The 19,150-nt window shown below is 42.1% G+C and overlaps 1 protein-coding gene across 3 annotated transcripts in view; it reads right to left on the reverse strand.

Annotated features, from left to right (window-relative positions):
- Window positions 1-13,005, reverse strand: part of TAPT1 (transmembrane anterior posterior transformation 1) — a 67,697-nt gene extending 54,692 nt beyond the window's left edge. Inside the window, exons 1-2 of one of the 3 annotated variants that reach the window (XM_087434129.1) lie at window positions 12,927-13,005; window positions 549-679 (exon numbers count right to left, since the gene is read on the reverse strand). In XM_087434129.1, coding sequence (XP_087290255.1) covers window positions 549-679; window positions 12,927-12,990 — 195 coding nt within the window. In that variant the 5' untranslated portion in view covers window positions 12,991-13,005. Of the gene's footprint in view, window positions 1-548; window positions 680-1,264; window positions 1,890-11,922; window positions 12,128-12,926 lie in introns of those variants that run through there. The other 2 variants (XM_087434128.1, XM_087434130.1) reach the window with 2 other exon arrangements.
- Window positions 13,006-19,150: the final 6,145 nt, after the last annotated feature.

A 19,150-nucleotide genomic window follows, 5' to 3' on the forward strand; every position in this document is an offset into this window, starting at 1 on the left:
CAGCTGACTGGTCCTGATGGACTAGGACACGACCCAGGAACACGGTGCGTAAGGATCCAGTGCTGACGTTACTACGCTTATCCTACAACATGAGGCTTTCTGTGACGAATCGTCTTGTCTTTGAAGAGACTGTCCTTTATGTTTTTAAATATGAGGGCTTTCTGAGAAACTGAAACCTTAAAAAAGGCTGAAATTAAATAATTTATCATGCTGAATGGAAATAAAAAACTGCTTCTAATAAAACAAAACTGAAGAGAACTAAAGAAGTGGAGATTAACTCCTTGGAAAAAGTTATTTGGATGAGACTCAAATGGAAATATGGTAATTTTAATAAGTAGCAAAGAATCATTGGATCTTACACTAAAAATATACTTTTTAAAGCCTCTTCCTGTATGGGAATTCCTACTCCCCCAATATATTTAATTACCTGTGATCACATTATTTCCAATATTTTAAAACTCAACTCAAGCTGTTCACAATTTTTTTTTGCATAATTAACACTTGACATAACTTTCAAAATGATGCCTGGAAACAGAAAAAAATAGTACCTTTTCCAATTCTCTTGGTATTCGCATACAAGTGTATACTCTTTCTCTTCTTTCTGTATACTTGGCCTCATTATGTTCAAGGAAGTATCCTCTTGTTAATTCAGCAGTGAGGAACCTCAACAATGAAAGCTCTACAGGAAAAGAAAATGACACAAAACAAAAAGAACAGTATTTATCGAGGAACTTACACGCTAGCTGGGGCCATAGGTAATACGTATATAAAACAATAAGAGAATAAAACAAAGTAATCTATAATTCTGTGCCCCGAACCTGAACCTACACACAAATGATCAGCAAAGACTGTTGAGAAAAATGCTGCTTTGTGTGGTATAAACTGAAAACACCACAGAAATATAGAAGGGATGACGAACCAGAATAGTGAGAAAAGCGTTTTGTGAGAACCCAGTCCTGGGTCTTACAGGTGATGTAGGACTTGGACTGATACAGAGATAGAATGGAGGTAAAAAGAGTAGATACTAAGTGGACATAAAATCGATATTTTATATATATATATATGATTCCGTATATATGTGTATATATATAGATATATATATATATATATATCAAAGGGAGCCAGGTCACCTAACAGGCATTGCATCAGTCCAAGAACTATCCTGGGGGAAGTACACGGATACTGGTGCAACATATTCCTTCTTCAGCCTCAGAGATCCTGCAAAAGTGTCTAAATAATGCCATCTCCCTAGGGGAAGGCTTACCAACATGATGATGATCATCATAAGTCATACAAAGTAGAACCTCAGCCAGATTTGAAAGACTTTCCTTTCCTGGGATTTCCCCACTTGTTTCCTCTGTTCCTCCAAAGCAAATTCACCCACAGAGCCATCTCGTCTTAGAAGAAGAAAGTAAGGCCAAAGGAGGTTGAATACTTTCCACTTGGCTATAACTGGCAGACCTGAGATGAGAAGCCAAGGTTGTTAATGCCTGATCCCAACTATCTCCCACACGTCACACTTCCCTGACAGCCCATCACCTCAACGACCTCTCAGTATCTCTCACTTCACATATACCTTCCTACCCTTGCTCTTGTTCTTCCAGAATTCAGGATACCAAAGCTTCAAATCGTCCTCTTTGCCCTGAGCTGGCCTTGTGGTCCTCTGACCAAATACAGTATTGGTGTTCCCTCCAAAAAATGAGAGGGAAGGCTGATTTCATTTATGAGTATCGGCTTAAGCAGTTCCATCTTACGTGAGTGCTAGGACGCAAAGTTTGCAGGAAAGGGGAAAAGAGCATGTGGTCAAAAATACCCTTGAAAAGCCCTTAGGAAGACTCAGAAGCACACTTACTAGCTCCCAATGGATCTAAAACAGCTTACTTGCTCCAGCACTGGAACAGATTGCTAGATTGTTGAGCATCAGTTCAAGTGGCTTGCTTATTACAGAAGTTATACTATAAAAAAAAAATTACACACAAACACACCTTTCTTTAAATACCAGATTCATAATCTATCTGGAGAGTTAGTGATACCATGCGAGATGTCTGGGGATCGAAACAGATGGAGCGAAAAGCAGACCTGCACCTCCTCCAGCCTAGCGCAGGGCAGGCCGAGTCATCAACTGCACTAGGAGCACTGTACTGTCAGTACACTTACAGCTGAAGCCACATACGAGATGTGAACTGTATTATACTGTACATATTAACAGATGTTCAGATTAAAAGGCCTTAGTGTAACCAAATCCATGTAGATAAAACTTTGGGTTAGATACTTGCTCATATGTTGTAGGCTGGCTAGATCCAGAACAAGAGCTGCTGTTTGAAGGGGAGAAAAAGAAAGCCTTTTGAGCTGCAAACAGGAACAGCCAAAAGTAGTGAAAGATAAAAAATTATACTCTTACTCAGTTCAGTTAGTTTTCCAATTAGAAAGAAAAGGATGTTCTCATTAGCTGCTATCTATAAATATCAATTCTGTCATGTAAAAACTGAGAAGCAACAGCACATTCAGAAAGCAGAAGAGACTGCACTTACACAAATTCTCACTGTGCCAGTGAGCTGAGTCATGAGCCCCAAAGGTCACTTCACCATAATCCCAGCCAGCATCTGACCTGCAGCTTCCCCATTCCTGCCGGCCGCCCCCCACCAGTGGCGCTCTTCTCTCTCGAATCTCGGACTTTTCTGACCTAAGCCTCCTTGGCGGCTCCTCTCCTCCACCTGACCCTTAAGTGTCTGCTGGTTCGAGCTCCATTAACCACATCCTAACAGAACGCGAGTTACGGTAAAACGCCAGCCATCCTTCAGGGTCTCAATCTCCGATGTGCTCTCAGTCACCTTCTTTCTTTTTCTCTTCTTTTTTTCCTACACATACTCTCCTTTTAAACCATCATCTAAATCCTAAAGTCATCATATCTTCAGCTTTGACTCCTGAGCCTGGACAACTCCACCTAGAAATCCCACAGATACCTTTAACCTTCAAAACCGAACTCAGTATCTTCCCCACTAATCCCACCCTCTCCTGCAGCCCTGACTTTAGCTGATGGCATCACCAGTGACACAGTTATGCTAGAAGCTCAGGGCCAGTTCTGACCACCCCTTCTCTCCCCTCACCAAGCCCTACTGATTCTTGCTCTGGAACATTTTATTAACTTTGTCCTTTTCTTTCTGTACTTCACCCAAGTTAAATCCTCCTCCTCTCTCTCAGGTTACTGCCAAAGCTTCCTGACTGGCACCCTGCTTCCAATCTTTCCTCCCTTCAGCCGCAACTTGGCCTGGCAGCCGGAGTCAGCATGTTCACAGACTGGCTATGGACACCCTTCAGCGGCTCTTCATTACCTCCAGGTAAGGTCCAATACCTACGCAGTGGTGACACCAGATCACTTACAACTTGGCCCTGGTTGTCTTTTCAGTTGTGCCTCACACCTGCCTCCCTGAATCTCGAGGTCACAATTCTCTAGTTACACTGTTTTTCATTTCTTGCAAACACGTCAATCAGTTCACATTGTTCTCTGGCCCGAGAACTCCCTTCCCATTGTCCAGAGGTGAACACGCACAGATGTAACCTGCTCTGTGAAGGTGTGCCTAAGTTTCCCAGTAGAATCCATCTTTCCCCACTCGGCTCTCACAGCATCTGCACCTTCTGTGCCATATTACACTCATTTCCTTGCCTGGTTTTCTCCTTTACCCTCCCATCCTCGGGCACAGCACAGAACAGGTGCTCAACAAATGCTGAAAGAACATACGGATCAGAGAAGAGGACGAGAAATCACAGAGTGTGGCAAAGAGAACAAAAACAGAGTCAGAAATCTGAAGTGGCAAGAGCAGAGAACACCAGGTTCTCAAGAAGAGAGACTGACTGCGACACAAGTGACCTGAGACGGTGGAGGCAGCACGCAAAGAATGAAAAGCTCCTGGTGCCTCACCAGGTGCAGCAGCCACTGCAGCGTCTGTGTGTGTGTAACTGAGTGAGTGTGAAGGGTCACCCAACAGGTACCCGAACCTCGGCCCCTAAGAGGACAGGGTGCCATGATGCAGCCAGTGAGTGCCCTGGGGTGTCTGCAGGAAGTGCAGGGAGGGAAGCTGGGCAGCCCACGAGGATGTCAGCCGCGTTAAGGAGGTACAGAAACAGGTTATCACACAATTTTAAATTCAAAAAAGCATATTAATCAAAAGGTTGAGAGAGCTATCCCCTTGTTTATTTAGAAAATTATCCTCCTCCACAATGGTGTCTTCCCTGAGGACTGCAGACAACCAAGCTCTCTGCATACTAAGAGTTCTGTCATGATCCACAAGAAAAGCAGCGGATTAGCCATCAGAAGGAGGAGTTCTGGTCCCAGCTCTGTCACACATTAGTCCTGTGACCCTGCTCAAGCCACAGATCTCAATTTCACACAAGAGAAAACTGAGGCTTAGAGCAGTTTTATAACACCTGTTCCTGCTTGCCTTCCAGGCAGGATGGTTGAGGGCCTGAGAGAGAATCTGTATGACAACAGCAAAGCATGACACAATGTCTTGAACTACTCACTATTCATTTCACAAGATCTGCAGCATGAACCAATTCTAGTTTGGTGGTTACCTAATGTTTACCAGTGCTACTTCCGCAATCCTGTTTCCATGGATAAAAAGTAAAGTGACAAGTATATATTTAGCAAACTATATAACCTAAGTAACTAATTTTCTGTAAACAAATTACACAATATAAACCTATGAAAGTTTTTAAACTACATTATAAATACAAAACAGTGTTGTGTCAGGCAAGAATTTTAGTTATAAACACCAACTGAGATTCCACAATGGAGAATTTAAAAGCAAGCACTTAAAAAATCAAATGATAAAAACATGTTTTGAGTGCACAGCTCTCACAACTATGAGACAGGTTCGACTGTTATGCTCATTTTGTAGTTGAAGAAACCAAGGCACAGAGAGGTTAAGGAAGTCTCCAAGGTCGCACAGGAAGCAAGTGTAGGGCCAGGATTCAAAATCAAGCAGTCTAGCCCTAACACATGTTGGTACACTTTCTGGCACTAGATCATTTTGCCTATTATTGTCTCAAGCACTGTTGTACACAGGCCACAATGTTTTCTGGAAAACTGGGACCCCCTCCATCCTCCTCTTTCTCTGTGCTCCCATAGCACCCCAGGGTTTACGTCTATGAAGTTACACTGTTAATTGGTCAGCTCCCTTACCAGCCACGAGCTTTGTGAAAGCAGGCACCCTGGGGGCCAGCCCCATGGCTTAGCGGTTAAGTGCTCGTGCTCCACTACTGGCGGCCCAGGTTCGGATCCCGGGCGGGCACCGACGCACCGCTTCTCCGGCCATGCTGAGGCCGCGTCCCACATACAGCAACTAGAAGGATGTGCAACTATGACATACAACTATCTCCTGGGGCTTTGGCGGGGCGGGGCGGGGATTGGCAATAGATGTTAGCTCAGAGCCGGTCTTCCTCAGCAAAAAGAGGTGGATTAGCATGGATGTTAGCTCAGGGCTAATCTTCCTCACAAAAAAATAAATAAATAAAACTGTTTTTTTAAAAAAAAAAAAAAGCAGGTACCCTGTATCCCAATCTTCCCAATGCCCAGCCCACAGTGAGTTCTGAATCTAAGGGTAGCGTTTGTGTACAATTTACACCATTCTAACAGCTAGGGAATAGTTTTAAAAGAGACATTAAAGCAGTGCTAAGAAAAGACCTGAGCTTCCTGGGGTGAAGGATTTCGAAAGCTTTAGCTCCTTCTCCTCCACTCCCGGAGAACTGGCTCTGCCTAAGGGACTAGGATCCTCCCCCTTTACGGCAAGAAACAGTTTACCAAGGTCTTGCACATACTACTTCATAAAATTCTCACAACAATTCTGAGAGCTAAAGAGAGCAGATAATGGGGTTCACATTTTGCAAATGAAGAAACTGAGGCTCACAGAGGTTAAGAGACTTGTCCAAAGTCACTGAAAAGTTAAGAGGCAAACTGGGACTAGAACCTAGATCTCTGAACTCCAAGCCCGGTGTGCTCTCTCCTCAGTACCATAATTATCATCCATCTATCTGACAATCACAGGAGAGAAGATGACCTAGTCCTAATCTGGCTTCAACCCCGACTGAGGTTAGAAAGAGCCCTCTGATTCGTACTGAAGGAGACGGGGATTATGTTGCCCTGCAACCCGAGCTATTAAGTTAGCATTGCTGCTTTGCCTGGTCCACTCTCATCTTTCCCTGGCCCTAGATATATTTTGTAGGATGCTACTTCATCTTCTGTGTAGCTGTGTTTCAGTGTTTTTGTTTATTTAAACATTGTTCTCTAGCATTCTGCAGACTTACCTGAACTTATTTGTCCTGTGATACCGGGCACAGTGGCCTGGCTAATTATTCAGGAAGGCTATTGTTCTTTTCTCTGGGGTATCACTCTTCAAGAATTCTGCTAGCTAAGTGTACCTTGACTTTTCCCATTCTGTGGGGATATTTCATTCCTTCTTAGCAAAAGTCACTCTCATTTGTTGTGCCAAACATCTGTCTCTATGTTTTAAGAGTAAATTATTTCCCAAAATAAAATAATCCAAACGTTTATTTTCTGAACACTGACTTAACTTTTTAGATGTCAACCGATTTTAGTTCATTTATCCAGTTCTCACAATGAAGAAATATCATTCAGTAAAAGTCTTTTAAAAACAGAAGTATTTTGGGGGCCGGCCCGGTGGCATAGTGGTTAAATTTGCACGCTCTGCTTTGGTGGCCCAGGTTCGGATCCCGGCGGTGGACCTACACACCGCTTATCAAGCCATGCTGTGGCATTGGCATTGCTGTGGCTGTGGCATGCTGTGGCATTCCACATATAAATTAGAGGGAGGTGGGCAGAGCTGTTAGCTCAGGGCCAATCTTCCTCAGGAAAAAGAGGAGAATTGGCAAAGGATGCTAGCTCAGGGCTAATCTTCCTTACCAAAAAAAAAAAAAAGTGTTTTACTATTTAATTACAATATAAACAAGTGCTTCTACATTAGAAGAACTAAGTTTTGCCAACTGTGAATATTTAATATCAGGAAAATAACAGCAATCGTAAATCTAAATCAATTCCTCCAGAGTATTTTTAATCAGTATTCATCTCCTACCACAGAAATGCTCTGTGATCCAGTATCTCAAGTTGAGAAAAAGTATAGTATAAATTGCTTCTTCTTCATCCCTATAAAAATAAATATTATGTTTAATTATCTTCTGAGATAGCTTGTTTTAGATAAGATAGATAAGATAAATAAGAACCCAGGATAGAAAAGTATTAATTAAAAGTAATGAGTAATCATAAATATATTTATATGTTCAGTAATATGTCTAAATATGTCTTTCTTAAAATAGCACTGACCATTAAAAAAAGTGGAAAGTAATATTGGTTAACTGTTAGGAAAATATTATGAAACATGCAAATCTCCATAGTCTTAAATAATGTAAAACTTTAATAAACTTTACTAAGATTGCACTAAAATATTAAATGTAAGTTTATTACACTAATATGGAGACACACACACCTTTGTACAAAGCCACTAGGAATTAATACAACAGCAATTCTGCCTTCCTAAGTCGACTGTAATAAAGATATTATTCAAGTTTTTAAGACCCTCAAACTATTTATAAATAGTCTCATTTAGGGAAGTAAAGAACAGGCAGACTATTCATAGATTTATAAATTTATAGATGGAAAACAGGTACAAAAAGAGTAGTGACTTTTTCCAAGTCACAAGGTTACAAAATAAAGGACTAAAAATGAGAACAGAATACCGTTATTCTGATGGTCAATGCTATATAGTCTTTCCAAAGACCTCTTTTCTGCAAGCATTCCCCAAACTGGGCCACAAATGAGCTGCTAGGGATGAAGTTTGGACGATAAACTAGGCTGAAGTTAAACATTTTAAAAAGCCAAGATATTGAACTGGTCAAAGATCAAAATGAACAACTTTTCATTGCTTGTTTCAACTACTTGTACTAGGTTAGGTAAAGTAAGTGAGAATTTTAAAAGCAGAACAATAGTTTGCCAGAAGAGAAGCAGCCAATTTTACTTTATCTGTATCAAGGTTGTGGTTACTCCAAGTAATTTCCCAGCTAGTTTTACAGTTAGTCTTATTTTCCCTTGTAAATGAGAAATTGACTCTAGAGCATAATTTCAGAATCGCAGCCTTTAATCTTCCATCAGGATAAGTTTGCGGCCCTAAGGATAACTATGTAACATATTCTATGGAGGATGAAGACTGGTTAAATGAAAACATATTTTTAAAAAACACGTTATTTATAAGAAGAACTTCAGTTTTCAATTACACAAAGTATAGGACATAGGGAATATGAATAGTTAAAACCTTTGCCCCACTCGAAATCTTTTGTGGGAACTGCTAAAATGGAGATCAGTTGGCTTTTCTCGTCTTCCTTCCTGCTTCTGCTCATTCTCTTATGGAGGTAAAGCAAGAGATCTAAAACGGGTAAAGGCAGAGAAGAGAAGCAAAAGAGATGGATAACAAGTTTAAGCTCTAGCAGTTGAGTCACCATTTAAAAAGAAGGAAAAAAATGGGCCCCATGGCATTGTTACAATCAGAAACAATACTGTTCACCCATACCTTACTCCAGCCTTTTTGTTTTTATAAGCAATACCCATCCCTATGTATACTCCAACACCTGCATTACACAGGTATTGTTTCATCCTTGCCAGTAGGTGGTACACTTATTTTACACCAACTCATCTACTGTTAAGTCTCCACGGTCACCAGAGCCAACGTAGATACTTCAGATACTAAACTATTTAGTAACGGAGTTATGAAATAGAGCCAAATGGATTAGGCAAGCAGTCTAACCAAGTATAGAGTCTACACAGCAATTCGACAACAAATCAAGCCAAGAACAGATTGCCTAATGCTTAGTCCAAAGTTGACTTGCTGGGCCTAGACTCCTAAATGGGACAATGACTATACAGAAACTCTCCCACTCAGAACTTCCACAGATGAGGGAAGTGGGGAACAAGCACAAAAACCTGATAATATGTACTTATTATCTGGTCTTATGTCAAAAAGGACAATAGAAATTGGTAGTATTTTTAAGACTAAGAAAAAAGAAGACATGAGATGAATCTGTAGTTCTTGATGACCACTACACCATAAAACATAACAGTGGAATACACCATGACCACTCAGCGAGAGAATGAAAACAGGAATGATGAGTGGGATATCAGCGTCTAACTATGTTAAGTTTTAAGGACTAGCACCTGAGAAGAGCTTCAGTCCACTGCTAGGCAACACATAAATCAAAAAAGAAGTTCAGAGAACCATGTGATTAGAAGAGTTTGAAAACAGAAACAAAGAGAAAGCTTATACTTGATGTAGATATATGTCTATGGTATATAAAGCTGTATCTACACAAACTAATATTCATATATATTTTCTAAACATATAAATGAACAAGGACAGGTATAAAATAAAAATATGAACCTCAAGCACTATGTTTTGAATTACTGTACTCAGATGGGAAGGGTTTGGATAAGAACCTAATGTGTATGTTCATTTATGGAATCCTAGGCTGTCACGACAGGCCAATGACCATCTTATAAGTCCTAATTCCACGGGAGAAATGATAAAGGGGACTTTGGAACTAATTAACAGTTAGGCTAACAAGACACTAAGAACATGAGTTTCTAAAGGAAAGACAAAGGCTGTCCTAAGTTAGGGAGGGGCAGCACCAGAATATAAAAATGGACAAGTAGCACCTTAAGTGCAAGCACCTAGACTTGGAAGATGTTTGAGTCAGGGGGAAATGCTTCTCACACGACGCTAGGTGGCACCCCCTCAAAGGCCCTCTGGTCCTGGCCAGCCCCTAGGGAACAGTCTCCTAAATTCTGGACAGGAGAAAAAGGAAAGACTACAAAGCAGTGGAAGGGAGCAATGCTGGAGGAGCAGGGCGAATGCAGAAGACACTTCGCAGCCTGGGCGTTTAAGAACGGCTGAAAGAATTCCAGTCTCTAGTGAGGACACCTCCAACTAATGCGGCATCAGTTAGAGGGTGGACACCAGCAGCGGCAAGAGCTTTGTGACGAGCAGAGCAGAGACAGACACCGGAGGAAAGAACAAGGGGCCTGCGCAGAGGCCCAGATGGAACAACGCTGGCTGACAACTCCAAGTGAAATATTCCTGGGATTCTCACTTTAGTCCTGATTCCCAAAAGCTGACACTGTCATCTCTCCTCACACATAACTGAGGAATTGGGGAAACAATGAGGACTACTCCAACAACTAAAGCTGGGTGTGTCTCCCTGATAACGACTTTCTGCAACTATGGGTTAAACTCCAGCTTTAAACATGTTAGTAAACCATGCTCAGCAATCCATGTTGATGAAGAATGCCAAGTGTGGGGTTATGAAGTCCACAGAAGTCCATGATACCGGGTATCCAGACCCATCCTGGGAGGGCCAAGGAAAGGGTGTTAGGGGTTACTCCAAGAGCCCAACACCTGTGCTCATTAAAAGGCTCCTGACAACTTCATTTTCTGTGCATGCAAACAACAAAAAAAGGCTTTAATAATGTTAGCTTTCCTGAAACTCAGAAATATTTTAAAAAATTATAGTGAAACCTGGCCACATTTGTTTCTATGTGCACCAGAGTGCTTTTAATATTGAACTCGAAGTAAACAGACAGCTGAGAGATTTACTCACTTGGAGCCTGCCAATTCAGAAAATAAATACTCTTGCAAGCAAGTGTTTAACTGACAACCAGACCAAATAGAGTTGAGAATTTTTAAGTGCTTAATTGAAAAAGACTGAACATGGCACAGTCTGTAATTAATTTTTCAAAGATATGAACCTCTTCAAAATCTAACCTATGTCTAGTTCTGAGAATTAGCAAATCAATCAGGATCTCACCTGATCAGCCTTAAGACATTTAAGTACTACATTTTCAATACCCAAGTACCATCAATGACGTGGTCTGCCTTAGGACTTAAACATTTATTTGCAGGAACTGCAAGAAATAACGGCTAATGCAAGCCCTACTTCACATTAGAAGAGATTTGTTAGTTGGAAGAAATGTAATGGAGTTATGGTTCAGTTGCTGTTCAAAACTTAGAACTATGTAAGAATCAAAATGCAGCGGTCGATATTCAATGAAACATACATGTCAAAGTTTCCTTTTTCTTTTAAGCCTAATATACAACTGCAATAGGAATACGGATGCAATTTTAAAAAATTCTTTAACAATAAATCCTATAGCTTAAAGAAATAATATTATAACAATACGCTTAAAACTGGTCATTGAAAGTAGGATTCACAAGTGCATCTCACGCAGCCAATTTCCTTTTTAAGTGTCTTAAGTTTCGGTTTAGGAAAAGTTCCCAGGTAACATTTTGAGGAGTGCTAAACATTTCTGTTCTGGGCAAAACGTAATGAACTTCATGGTCATTACCGCATTGTTAGCTGCGGCTGTGGAACACCTACTGGGAGGGCACGTTAACAGGTTTCCGTGGCCTCAAGTTCGCTTAAAATACAGGGAAAACAAGACACCTTGGCATGAAGATAAGAAATCAGCCTTGCGCTTCTCAGTTTTGAGTTCCCTGAGACGTGGAAGGTGCTCGCCAACGGTATCGAGGCGTGAGGATACCCGATGCTTTTTTCTTTTTGTTTTGCTTGTTTCTCTTTTAAGACCTTTCGAAAGCGGTAAAGTGACCGGGACGGAACTCCCCGGCCGCAGCCCTCCTCGGACTCACCTGGCCGGGCGCCGGCGCGGGGGCCTCGGAGCCGCGCGCGGACCCCGCCCGACGAGCTGTCAGCCGCCGCCGAGCCGGGAGAGAGCGGCGGCTCCGCGCGCCCACAGCCCGGCGGCCCCGGAGAGCGGCGGCCGCGGCGCTCGCGGCCGGAGTCCCACGGCACCCCCGCCGCCCCGGGCGCCCTCGCCGCGGCCTAGCGCCGCCCGCCCGCCCGCCTCACCTGCGCGGCTGCGGCGCCGCTCCCGCCGCCGGTCGCTCTCGTAAAAGCCCAGCGTCTCCGTGTGCTGAGGCGCCGGCGGGGGCCCGTGGCCGCCGCCGCCCGGCTGCTCCGCCTCGCCGCGCCGGTCCCGCTCCGGGCCGTCCGCGCCGCCACCCTCTCCCGGGGCGGCCGCGTCGCCGACGCCCGCCATGGTCCGAGCACAACACAGCGTCCCCCCCCCCTCCCTCCACCCCCGGCCCCGCCCCCCGCCCCCGCCCGGCCCCCCCCCCCCCTCGCCCCGCCCCTCGCCAGAGCCCGGGCCGCCCCCGCCATCCGCGGCCCGCCGGCCGGCGCGCGCCATTGGCGTCAGCGGCGCGTGCGAGGCCGCCGCCGCCGCCCCGGGCGCCGCCTTTTTCTCCCTGGCCCCGCCGTGGCGGGCGGCCCCCTCCCGGGCCGCGGCGGGCTCGGCCGGGCGGGGCACTGTGCCGGGCTCCATGCAGCCAGGCCGCGCGGCCGGCGAGAGCGGGCGCCTCCGGGGCTCGGGTCGGGGCCCGGCGGGAGCGGGCCGGGCGCGGCGGCGGCGGCGGCGGCGGCGGGCGGAGGGTCGGCCGAGGAGCCCCGGGGTGGCGGCCGCTGCGCCCGCTGCTCGCTGTCTGCCAGGCGTCCGGCCGCCGGCCCGGGGCCCCTTTTGCAGGCTCGGTGCCCGGAGTGCGCCGGCGCCGCCTGCTCGGTCTTGGCACCGCCCGCGCGGCCGCGGCGCTGAGGGCCCGGCTCCAGGTCCCCGACCCCCGCGAGGCCCGGCCCCATGGGTCCGCTATTTGGCCTCCATCTCTTCTGCATAGTTATAGTCGCCCGTCACGTTCCATGGCCTCTGGGTTTCTGTTGACAGTTTCCAAAGCATTTGGGCAAGAAGGAGCTCGGGGATGCTGCCCAACAGCTGGGGGCGCGGAGGGAAAGCGACCGGCCTCCGGGACTCAGCTGGAGGAGCAGGGTGCTTTAAGCGTTTACCGCGCCCGCGGACATACCAGACTGTCTTCTCGTGTTAGGGTTAGGATACGATTGGCGGCCGCCGCGGTGCCCCTGCTCCATCACCGGGGCGTCCGCTTTACTTGGGGCGGACCGACCTTTGCAGCTCCGGCGCGTGACTGCGCCGAGCGCGGTGTGGAGTCCACCCGCCGCAGGGGTCGTGGAAGTGAAGATGCTCGGGGAAGGGGCCGAGGACCTTGACCACCCGCTTCCCACGTGGTTGCTGCACGCTCCAGTCAGGGGGACGGTGGCAGGTCGATTTCCCGTATGCCAGCTTCAGAACTCACCTGTGCCTGTTACCCTTTTGATTAGCAAAAGAAAAACTATAATTCCTCCTTGAACATTAAGCTGTCTAGAAACTCCCCTAGACCTGAACTTGAGAAGCAGATGTAAACGGGCCTAAATAGAGCAAAATCGAGCTGTGTTGATTCACCAGAGACTTGGAGGGTTTGTTGTCACTAGCGAGTACCTGGTTGGAAACTCTCAGCAAGTTTAAACAGAGTGGGCTGTTTGGGGCAGCATGCTGAGGACAGCCGCCTGACAGGATGACAGCAGGGCAGGAGGCAGGGATGAAGGATAAAGATGGACTAAAAGGCCCCACAGCTGGGAACTGACTCTCCGCCCGCCCTGTGAAAGGAGGAACTAAGATCTTGGGAACATCCTTATCCTCCTTCATAAAACAGAACAGTCCACAGGATTACATTTCTAAACATTCCTGTGACTGTCTTCTATGAAATTCTCTCTTTGGGTTATACTGGGTCAAAACTGAGACTTGAGTCAATCAAAGACAAACGCTCTGGTCAAATATTCAGAATCATTTTGAAAATCAAAAGGTTCCGAAAATTTTACGACCTCTAAGCTTCCTTACAGCTCAAATTCTATTATTCACTGATCTTTTATAGTGTAAAACCATCCCCTTTCCGTTATTTACTGATTGGCAAGAAGGAAGTAGGCTTTTATTGCTTGTTTATGTCGGTTCCCATTTACTGTCTCACCACATTTATTGGCTTATTGCCCCTGCCTTTAACTCAACAGGAGCTGGAAAGGAAGGAATCTGAAAATTCTCTTTCCTAAGGCAGCCGGTTATAGGAATGGATTTCTCTCCATTTCTCCCAGTCAGGCCGGAGGAAAAATATTATGTTCCAAAGGCTATGCCTATCCTTTTAAATAGTGAGCAAAGAGAGGAAGGGAGCAGCAGTGTCCAGGCTAGGGATGAAGGTGTTACGGCCTGAGGGGCCAAGCGGAGATCGGAAGGCTGAGGGACTTGTAGCTTCTCAGTCAGTTGGGTCTTTTTACTGGAGCTGCATTATTTTATCCAACACTTTGTAAAACTGCACAAGTTCAAACAAACCGATAATGAAGTCAAAATATTTTTTTTAATGTTTTTTTGTTTTGTTTTGTTTTTTTATTTATTTTTCCCCCAAAGCCCCAGTAGATAGTTGTATGTCATAGTTTCACATCCTTCTAGTTGCTGTATGTGGGACACGGCCTCAGCATGGCCAGAGAAGCGGTGTGTCTGTGCGTGCCCGGGATCCGAACCCAGGCCACCAGCAGCAGAGCGCGCGCACTTAACTGCTAAGCCACGGGGCCGGCCCATGAAGTCAAAATATTAAAAAGCATTTTAAAAACAAATATAATTTTTTCAGTTAACACTACTGTTCCCTTGTATAGGTATTGATAATACCTATATTATCAATAGTTTATAGGATAAGAAAAATTGTTTTCTTTAATTCAACCTATTGCAACTTATTTAGAATGCAGGAAAGGATGTTTTCAAATATGTATTCTAAATCTTCAAAATATTGTTACAAATAATCCTTTTTTTTTTCCAACGAAGATCAGCCCTGAGCTAACATCCATGCCAATCCTCCTCTTTTTGCTGAGGAAGACCAGCTCTGAGCTAACATCTATTGCCAGTCCTCCTCCTTTTTTCCCCCAAAGCCCCAGCAGATAGTTGTATGTCATAGTTGCACATCCTTCTAGTTGCTGTGTGTGGGACACCGCCTCAGCATGGCCGGACAAGCGGTGCATCGATACACGCCTGGGATCCGAACCCAGGCCACGAGTAGTGGAGCGCACGCACTTAACTGCTAAGCCATGGGGCAGGCCTCAAGTTACAAATAATCTTAAGGTGAGGAATAGTTACACAGTGTAGAAGAACCAGCAGTTCTCTGAGAAAAATAAATAGCAGTTAAAATATCATAATGTTCTTTATATCAGCTGTAAAAAGAAAATATAGGCCTAGATTTATAATACCACTGTTAGGGAACAATAGGAGTATTTCAAAAACATGACAACCCTCCCCTTAAAGAGACATCAAATAACATTCTGAGTTAACATATAAGATAAAAACAGGTTTTTGATGACAATGAGCTACAGTAATTCAACTTGAACATTAATTCAGCAAACATTAAGAAGGTATGCTGTTAGCCTGTCACTGTACCAGCTGCTCTATGCCATTGGTGGGAAATAACTTCAATAGAGGAAAACGATGAATGAGAATGAGAAGTTGAGAAGAGTCTTACTCGTAAACAATAGAGAAGGAAAAAAATTCAATGAGTTAAGAAAGCTGTCTTAAATAGGAGATTTATATGTTCAAAATTATATTTTAAATTATATATATGCATAATAACTATGACTATATAAAGTCAATTGAGAGTTTATAAAATCTATGTGTAATCTTAATTAAGTGTATATTCCATACCTTTTGGTTGTAATATCTACATCATGTGGCTATTGTATTTTGAAAATAGCCAAACACAAAATAACATTTTTAGAAAGAATGGAAATTTGATGAGTAGTATACATAATTTCTTAAAATAAATGACATAAGTTCATATTTTAGTAAAGATTTAATTATTGTGATTTTGTGACTAAACAAAATACTTTGAACCCATTGTATGTGAATCATGGATTCAAGCTCCAGAAAATTATCTTTGGAAGCCTGTAAACTCTGGTTCTCAATGTCTTTCATTGGTAAATGGGGCAATATCTATTCTATAGCAGGAGCTGGAAAAAATACTATTTCCCTTTTTCTTTCTCCTTAGTGGTAACTTTGAATGCTTCCTTTCATTTAGACTGAGTAGGTTTTACTTTTCAACTACAAAGCAATTTATCTCTTGATAGCACTTCTAGTATATTGCCCCTAAAATATGTTTGAAATTACTTCCATATACTTTTCCTGAGTAACAAAAACATCAAGTTCTGTGATGACTTGAAAGGACCCTGAATCAAGAGGAGAGTCCTCTCTCTGACTCTTCAATTAAAGAGTCTTTTGACCTAAGATAACAGTATGACCTCTCTATGCTTCATTTTCCCCACTAGAGAGTACTGGACTAGATTACCCTGATGGCCTCTTCCAAAATTTTGTGGTAAAATCCTTCCAGATTTTCAGATTCTTTTTCAGATTGTTGGACCCTGGGGTTAAAAATAGCTGGATATGCCTACACTATGAAGATTTGTAGAAAAGTATGAAATTCTTAATTACAGAATGACTTTGTAATTGGATCTAAAATTTAATGAGGGGAATTCAGATGCAGTAACTTTATTGATAACACATCAAAGGTGTTTAAGTCTTTAATGTACCTTTAATGTACCTTCTTTATGATCTGCATTAGTTCTTCATCTTTTTGCATAAGGAGAACTAATGGATTCTCCCTGACTTTTCCAGTCCTCACCCCAGGCCTCAGGGTTTCTGCATTTTAAACAAGTTTCCCATATTGTACTCATGCATACCTAAGTCTGAGAACACTGCTTCAAGGTGGCATTTAACAGCAACTGAAATGGTATTTGAGATGATTACTGTTGTACAGTTAATTTTTGTAGTATGGAGTCAGCCACCAAATAGAGTACAGTTTAAATTAATTCTGTATTTCTCAGTTGAAAATTTATTTCAGCAGTATGTGACTTCTGTTTTCTAAACCATAAAAGCCACGTGTCTTCACAAAATGTAGTGCTGAATTGAATTCATTCACTATTTTGTCTTCAAAGAGAAAAGGAAGACTTGATGTCTTGAAAAAATTGGAACAGCATTGGCACTGATGTTCTAAAGAAATAAAATATACTGCTGGGCCCAGAGCAAGCCTTTGCAGTAAATTTATGTGAGTTTATTGAATCTCTGAGTTTCAGTAATAATATTTTCTATCTTCAGCAATCATTTTTGGACTGATACTCATTATGTTTTATTCTGTCTGGGCTTTTTTCCATGGATTTCTAAAGGACATCAACTCTGTTTCTGGAAGATGTAGCACAAATTGAATAATGTGCCTTTGATTCTAATGTACCTATAACAACTTAACTAAAACGGTCATGAGCAAAATTTTATTTCTAAAAGCATTTCTCTGGCACAAGAATATAGGACTGAAACCATTCTAAATAGGACCTATTGAAAACTATTTTGTTAAAAGGGATGTTTTATACAAGATATTCTATGCTGAAGACCTAAAAGTAGGTTCTGTTTATGTAATAAAAGTGTATGAACATAAATCCTTGCTTTTTTTGACTAATAGGACATTTTATTCATGATCAGATATAAGATTTCTATTAGATTTTAAATTTCTGGAAAATTCCAAAATACTGATGAAAGGGACATGGTGATGACTTAGCAAGCTTTCCATTCCAGATTTCTCTCTTTGAGAAGAAAGAACATTGTTCATATTTTCATTATCCCCATAAAAAAATGGATGTTCATATTTAGAATGGTTTTAATCATTTAGTCAGTTAATTAACAAGAATCTATTTGCAGAATGAACTCAGACTTTCCAGTAAATTTGTTGATAACTGTCAACATCCTTCTTTCTAATTCCAGCTAGCAAAGACTTTAATTTTAGAATTCACACAGCGGTGGAGATTTTATTTATCACTTAGTTCATGTGGTAACCCCTTTGGATTTTGCCTTTCAGAATTTTTTATTGTCTTGTTTTCATTATTCTTTGGTGGTGGTGATTTATTGCTTCTTTTGGCCACTTACCAAACAGTAGTTGGTAATCAGAAGATTTTACATGATATTTAGGATAAATTTTTACTTTTTTCTCGTGTTTCTAGTTGAACTTATATGGATCAAGATAACTGAGTATTCTCTTTACTTCCATGCCCTTAAGTTCTTTTGGCCTGTAATCATGCACTCTTGCCCTTGTAATTAGCTTTCATTCTGCTCATTAATCAGTGTTTCCATTCTAATATATGTTTCTATTTCTTTCTCCTTGTTGTTTATGAGATAGTTAAGAGTAAATGTACTCTCTGGGTCTTAGAAAGATCTATTGTTTAAATTTTATCCCTTCTTGTGCAAACCTAAGTATTTTTCTCTCTCTCTTTTGTCTTTCTCACTCTCTTTTGTTTGCAAATGTGTAATAGATTTTCAGATTTTCAAAATAATCCTCCTTTTACGATTTCTGCTTTCACGTTTTAGAAATTTGTTTATCTGAGTTCAACACATTAGATTTTCAAATTGCTCTTTTATATATGCATCTATTATATTCTCCTTGTCTTTTCAGTACTCTAAGTTTTAAAGTTTATATGTAAAATCCTTATATTGTTTCTGACATTTTCTAATTTAGTATCAATTTCAAATAATGAACAGCTTTTACCCCTCATCTTCCATGTGGATGCTTAATAAATACTATAACTTAGGTGTACAGTTTCATGGAGGAGAATAGTACTGTGGCTAATTTTTCAAAATAGCAATAAAAAGAAAATATGTATTGTAGCTTTAGCAAACATTATTTTCTTGGGACAGTTTTATCCTCCTAATTATGCTTTCCCTGAGCTTGTACTAACATTAATTCACATCCTACTAAGCATATGCCCACTGATGACAGATATATGCTGAGTTAAAAATCTGGCATGTGTAATTCATACATAAATATTTGATTGATAAGAAAACTGAGGCTAAATCAGACACTGATCATTATTTATCATCTCTTAACTTTCACTCTGACCTTTCATCTATATACTTAGCTATGTAATAACACCAATTGTATAAATAAAAATTAATTTCTAGTGCTGCAAAACATTTTTAAATATTCAATTTTAATATTTATTGTGCTGGAATTTATGATCTGACATGGTTAGCTAGATATCCTTTTTCTAAACAATATTAAGTTGCACGCAATTTGATTTTATTTTTACAAGTTTCATACACTCTTTCAATTTCTGGTTTATCTTAATATAGACAATAAAATCAATCTTGGATTAAGTAATTAAAGGTACAAAAATAAATTGATTC

This window comes from Ceratotherium simum, chromosome 8, assembly GCF_057802395.1.
Source record: "Ceratotherium simum simum isolate JZ-2026a chromosome 8, ASM5780239v1, whole genome shotgun sequence".
In the NCBI taxonomy this organism is placed as follows: Eukaryota; Metazoa; Chordata; class Mammalia; order Perissodactyla; family Rhinocerotidae; genus Ceratotherium; species Ceratotherium simum.